This window comes from Arachis duranensis, chromosome 10 (genome assembly GCF_000817695.3).
Source record: "Arachis duranensis cultivar V14167 chromosome 10, aradu.V14167.gnm2.J7QH, whole genome shotgun sequence".
In the NCBI taxonomy this organism is placed as follows: domain Eukaryota; kingdom Viridiplantae; phylum Streptophyta; class Magnoliopsida; order Fabales; family Fabaceae; genus Arachis; species Arachis duranensis.
In genome coordinates, this window is record NC_029781.3 from 8,161,204 (window position 1) to 8,167,872 (window position 6,669).

At 28.8% G+C, this 6,669-nt stretch overlaps 1 protein-coding gene across 1 annotated transcript; it reads right to left on the reverse strand.

The window, feature by feature from the left end:
• Positions 1-3,115: 3,115 nt before the first annotated feature.
• LOC107468894 (uncharacterized) lies at positions 3,116-4,742 on the reverse strand. Its single transcript, XM_021133856.2, has 3 exons — positions 3,870-4,742; positions 3,533-3,679; positions 3,116-3,346 (listed from the first exon to the last, which is right to left on the reverse strand). The coding sequence occupies exons 1-3, from the start codon at positions 4,731-4,733 to the stop codon at positions 3,116-3,118; spliced, it is 1,242 nt and encodes a 413-aa protein (XP_020989515.2). The 5' UTR covers positions 4,734-4,742.
• Between the last annotated feature and the right edge of the window lie 1,927 nt (positions 4,743-6,669).

The window sequence follows — 6,669 nt, forward strand, 5'->3', positions numbered from 1 at the left end:
CATTAAAACCTTACAGATTTTTTCTTCGATTTTTATCTCTTCTTTAACTTTTTATCTTTACTTTGTCTTTGCCTCACTAATATGTTATTACCACTCTCTAAGTGCTTTATGAAGGTAATTATGAGATTCTATACTTAAAGTTGTCTTTCTAAAGCTTTTACGAAAAACTGCATTTTTCGTATTATTTTATTATTTTATTAAAATATTATTTTTAATTAAATATTATTATTTAATATTTTATTGTTATTTATTATTTTATTAATAAATTTTCAAAAATTACCTTACCTTTGCCTTTTAACCTTTAAAATTTACTTTTTACCACCCGTAACTTTCAATATTTCTACTTTAACCACCTTAACTTTTAGAAATTACAAAATAACCTCTCAAACAGCAAAATATTTACTTCCTTACCCTTTTTAAGATCTTAAGCCTGTTCTTCATTGTTCTTCACCACACTCAGTGTTCTTCGTGTTCTTCGTAAATTTTTCAAATTCTTTCTTTGTTTTTACCCGTTTTTCAATCTTTTCAGCAACCGATTTTTACCATAATTCAAAATAAAATTGCAGCCACTAAAGCCCCATCTTTTCCACATTATTTCAACACAAATTGAACCCCAATTTAAGGATTAGGGTTCGTTTTTCCAGCTGCACTCAAGAACATGTTTCATAACTTGAATATCATCAAATTTCATCAAAATTTCAACAAACTTTCACCAAGAATAACTCATATAAGCAATCAATTTCAAACATAACCAAACCATATCATAATCACACATCTCAAACACAATTAATCAAGATTAATTTCATCAAACACTACCTTGATTTGCTACTCCAAATCCGGTTACTCTTTGAAGTGTTCTTAAAGCACTTTTTCCTCCTAGAACACATCAAGAACAACTTTGAATCCATAAAACCTCAACAGACCAAATCTTAATCAACATGTTAGAAAGGGATTTCTCACCTTAGACATGCTGGGAATTGAATATTCTTGGCTCACAAGTCAAGCTAAGCAAGAGATCTAAGGAAGAACATCAAGAAAACACATGTTTTAAACATGCTTCCTTGAAAACCGAATTCAAAGGAGAAAAGGACAGCCATCTAACCTTATTCCCATCCTTGATAAGTTACATGGTTATTTAGAGGAAGAAGAGAGCATCATTTTGGTGTAATCGGAGTTTTGATTTGAGTTTTAGTTCAGAAGAAATCAAGCTTTGAAGATTTATGAACCAAGAACTTTCTTTCCTTTTTCTCTTGATGATTTTTGGCCACAATGAGCAAATAAGGCAGCCTTGGAGGTATTGAGGGGTGTAAGGTGAGTTGTGATTGGTTGGCTTGGAGGTGGGTTAAATAATATTACAATATCTCAGGTATATAACTACTAAAACTAGATGTATCGGAACACTTGTAAAAATATCTCTAAAAATTCTTTTCTGAGCTACTAGCATAAATGACACTAGTAACATATTTAATATGAGAATAGAACATATATGATGAGGCCTTAGCATTGCTAAAGTCATCAAAGAGTGTTGGTGTTAAGCTGCACCAGTAAACTGTGAACCCGGTTAAACCGATTTTCTGTTTTTAACCAAAATAGAGCAGGTAATATTATAATATCATTCAAGCAGCTTCTAATACTCATATAATGATAATATTATACTATTATCTCTCTTCTCTCATGAATCGAGTCTAGTTCGTCAAACTGAGACTATTTACGAAAACTAGAATCAAAACTCCTAACCGATACGGTTAAAAAACTAGGTTCATCGTGAATGAATTGTCGAGCTTGTCTCAAAATAAGTCCTCGCTTAATGATGACATAATGACAATGAGGATTGAGATGCTTGATGATACAACAAAGGTGTTCCTTTTACTGATCTTCCGGAGAATTCCGTGCCTTCAGAAAAAATCTCGCGTACTCGAAAAACGGGGTTGTTACAACAGAGCTGCCATTGAGGGAAGATGAGATATTGTAATGTGCATAGCTCTGGAAAAACCATTTCCGAAATTTGTGCTGAGTAATGTCGGGAGCGGATAGACAACCGACACATGAGCTCATGACCTACAATAGAACCAGGGGTGCATCATACTTGTTTGCCACATCTTTTTTATGTGCATTCTGTATATGTGTGTGTTTTCTTTATTGTATTCTATTTTCTATATTCTCTGGTTGTTACTATTTTCTTGTAGTTCCTGTTTATTTGCTATTTCCTATATTTTTATATTCAAGTACTATTATTTGGTAATAATTAAAGAATTATCGAACTTAACTAACAACTTCGACCTACTAAGAATCCCAAGTTCTTACTCTTTTTCTCCCCTTTAAATGGAGCACCGGCAGTCAAGTAATAACGTATGATCGTTTGGAGGAGTGATAGATGATATCTTGTCATAACTAAGTGATATAAACTAATGTGCGATGTAAATATGTGAAAGTTCCTGCTTTATTTGTGATTATATTTGATCTTATTTATGAACGTTCCTGCTTATCAAACCAAATGCATTTTCAAAAAATTATCCAGTAAAACAATTGCACTTTAACAATGAATCAAGCTCATATAATAAATATTAGTAATAAATATGGAAGCAAGTTAGTAACGCCTAACCTCTAGTATGATCATAACATACTAAAAATTGGGTTGTTACATTTCTCCAATATTTTTATTGTGTTTTCAAAGTTTAGAATAATTTAATTTTGATCCAAATCTTTTTAAAGATCTATAATTTTATTAATGTGTTAAAATTATCACGGATCAATATTTAATCAATCTTTTTAAACATTTCCTTGATTTATTATGCATACACCTTCGTCCAATCCAACAGCAACGGGATTGCGATGGTGTCATGATCACTAAAAAGAAAATACCTTTTTTTAATAGAAAACACCATGTTTCTTAATTCTTATACATTTTATTGAATAAAAATTACATTAGTGTAATTACTATGTCAATAAATTTTTAATGTAATGACAATTCACGACAAAGAAGTTACTTAATTACACAGATCAAATATATTCATGCACTCTATAAACTTCTCTCATCTTTGTTAGAAATTTTTACTATTTTTTTGAATTTTAAAACATAGAAAGGGTAAATTAACATTAGTAGTACTCAATAATTTTAAAAAGATTTTAGCAACTCTTCTGCCAAATAAACATAAAAATGCCCCATAAGTCCAGTAGTGTATTTGTTTTCATGTACAAATTCTATGGTTAAAATTTCACCATCTTTAATCTTCATAGAGCCTGGTTTTGGGTAGCACCCAGACGCTCCAACAGCATAACCTTCTTCATTTCCTGCCTCTTTTCCCGTTCCACTGATTGCCTTAATTTCACATAATATTCTTCCATCCTAAATTAAAAATAAAAAAAAAACATATTTTAATAGTGACAGTTTTTTCAAAATTTAATTTCTAACGATGATGATGAATCATATTATTGTCTTTAAAAAACAAATTTAGGATAGATAGATAAATAAATATAATTGATTATGATGTGTAATTAATTGTAAATACTATGCAAGATAGTGATGGTATACCTCTCCATATAAAGTTGCATTAACAATTCCTGAATGTATGTGAGCCGTAGTATAAATGACATTACCACCTTTTTCCATTGGAACATTTGTTTTTTTTATATAGTACTGTTCTTCATTAGTCTTTTTCGGAGTTATGGAATACTCTACCTATATAATAAATAAAGAAATTTTTTTCATTATTTATTAGATAAGTAGATAAATGAACCAGTTATTAATACTAATCTATTTCATAATAAATATTACTTGACTAATCAAAATATATAGGATAATATATATTATTGTATGAAACATGTGAAGTATAAGTCTTAATATTTAATTAAAAAAAATTATCACTTACTGCACAATTATGAATTGGTTTTGATCCATTATATGTCACTTGATCAGTAACATCAAGAATATAAAACTTAAGAGGCACTTGGTGTTGATCCCATTCAACCCATGATATTGTATATTTAAGGGTAACATTTCTCTTTTGTTCTTTTTTGTATCCTTTTTGTAATTTACATTGAGATTTTTTCTCACAACAAAAAATTCCTCCTTTGTAATCACTACTAAACAATGATTTTCCGTCAACGCTTGTTGTGTTTTCCAAATCTTTACTTTTGACATTATAAAGATCACATCTGCATTGGGAACAACCTTTCTTATCTTCTGTACCACGTGTGTCAATAGCCAAAATATTAATAAACCATTTCTCCTCATCGTATTCCTTTGGAACATTCTCAGGATGCGTACCTACTTCTACTCTAAATGGATCTGGTAGCTCTACGCTAGTTTTTCGTGCATCACCTCCAAGACCCCAAGAAATTGAATTAACATAACCTTGACATACACCATCGTTTCTCCTAAAATACTTACCATAGGCAGGTTGACTTTTATTAGCATATTGTGACATTGTGATATTCTCAAAATATCTAAAAATGAAATAATGATGCAGGTAAGCCTCATACAATGGTATAGAGTTTCCGTGTTCATCAACTAGTTCAGCTCGTAAATTCTTAATTCCAATGTGGCCTCTTGGAAACTTAACATCGAAAAAATTTTTTCTGGTAATTTTTCCAGGTTCTAATACGAATTTTTTAGTATAAAAAGTAGCTGTCTTGATATGATTTGGACTCCCAAGTTCTCGTGAGAATATGATGCTCGGTTGTATTATTATAACCGACAATGATAATATCACCATTTCACAAATAAACTTCATGTTGACCTGTATATGATTATGCTTATATGATTAGTAGTGAACAATAATGTCTGTAATGCTATTTATACATGTTAAACATATACAATAAACTAAGTAAACATATATAGCTTTCAGAAAGACATTGAAAATTTAGGAAATAGAACTTTTATTATAATATAAAAAAAGAATTAACACAACAGGACAAAAAGAGATGAAGGAGACTACCATGTTAAAAAGGATATTTGAAATTCACAAAAAATATAGAAAATAAATATTTATGAATATAAAAGTCTTGCATTTTCTGCTGCTTTTATAGTAGAATAATGATCTAATTTGCAAAGTAGACTGATGTCAATTTTTACAAACTTTTTGGTGGAGTTTGCAACCATTACTACATATTAAACTTATAAGAAACGGTTTTTCTTTCTTTAGTTATGTATCAATTCAATCCTATTTAAGAGTTTGTCTCGTAACAAACAAAAAAGTTTTGGTAACATTTTTTCTATTGAAATCTAATTTGTTACGTGTTTTATTTCTTTTGGTTGTTAAATCCTTTAAGCAAAAATCATAAAAGACATATTGATATAAGTTATACTTTTAGGTATAACGAGGTTAGAACCTAAATAAAGCTTAATATTTTACACAGTATCAAATATTTTATGATAATTTATTGCTTAAAATTTTATGCAATACCACGTGTATCAGTAGCCAAAATATTGATTAACCATTTTTCTTCATTGTACTCCTTTAGAACATCTTCAGGAAGCAGACTTATTTCTATTTTAAATAGATCTGGCAGTTTCTCTACTACTTGGAATGATAATATCACCATTACTTCACAAATAAACTTCATGTTGACTTGTAAATGATTATGCTTATATGATTAGTAGTGAATAATAATGTTTGTAGTTTTGTTTATACATGTTAAAGATATGCATATAAACTAAGTAAACATATATAGCTTTGAGGAAGACAAAATGAAAATTAAGAAATATAACTTAAATTAAAAGAGAAAAAAATAGAAAAAAAAATTAACACAACATGACAAAAAGAGATAAAGGAAACTACTATGTTGGAAAAAGATCTTTGAAATTTGTAAAAAAAATATAGATGATAAATATTTTTTTAATTATGTATCAATGCAACCCTATTTAAGAGTTTATCTCATAACATTAAAAAAGTTTAGAGAACTTTTTTTGTTATTGTAATCTAATTTGTTTCGCTTTTTTTCGATTGTTAGATGCTTTTAGCAAGAATCATAAAAGATACATAGATATAAGTTATAATTTTTAGCTATAATGAGGTTAGCACCTAATAAAGCTTAAAATTTTTCATAGTGCCATACCTTTTATGATAATTTCTTGCTTAACTTATTTTTTTTATGTATTCTTGTAAAGCTAAAACTTTCAATATATGTATGAGAATTTGGTTTTTAAATGATAAATCTTACCTTTTAATTATTTTTTCCCTTTATTTTATTTTTAGGTGAAAGAATTTATGTTTGTGGTATCTTAATATGTTGTTGTCTATTCTTTTAATAATCAAGAGAGTAAAGCTTAGGAAAGAAAACTATACAAAAATTGTTTTAGAAAAAAAATAGCCCTTTAACATCAGTAAAAATTGAATAGAAATTAGTCAAATCACATTAGGAAGTGATTAATAACTAAGTAAGGAATTTGAGTATATCCAATTGTATATATATATATATATATATATATGATAAATTTCTAAATTGAAATATGAAAATACAAGTGATAACAAGTTTGGCATCACAAATATTGAATAGAAAAATATGGAGAGGGAAGAACGCAAAAAGTGAGAGCTAGGTCAGATAAAGCGACAAAGGTAAGAGGTGGAAAGTACAAAGGAGACAGAGGGATTAAAATAAAGGAGAATGACAAGTTCACAAGAGAAAGTCACATGAAAGACGGTTAGTAGGGGACGAGAGGAATGTAAA

What these genes read in the sequence shown, in the direction of transcription:
- LOC107468894 (XM_021133856.2), bottom strand. Translation starts at nt 4,733, where the DNA reads ATGAAGTTTATTTGTGAAATGGTGATATTATCATTGTCGGTTATAATA. An exon ending in AACCAATTCATAATTGTGCA is followed by an intron (nt 3,680 to 3,869) that starts GTAAGTGATAAT and finishes TTTATTATATAG; the next exon opens with GTAGAGTATTCCATAACTCC. An exon ending in ATGCAACTTTATATGGAGAG is followed by an intron (nt 3,347 to 3,532) that starts GTATACCATCAC and finishes TTTTTAATTTAG; the next exon opens with GATGGAAGAATATTATGTGA.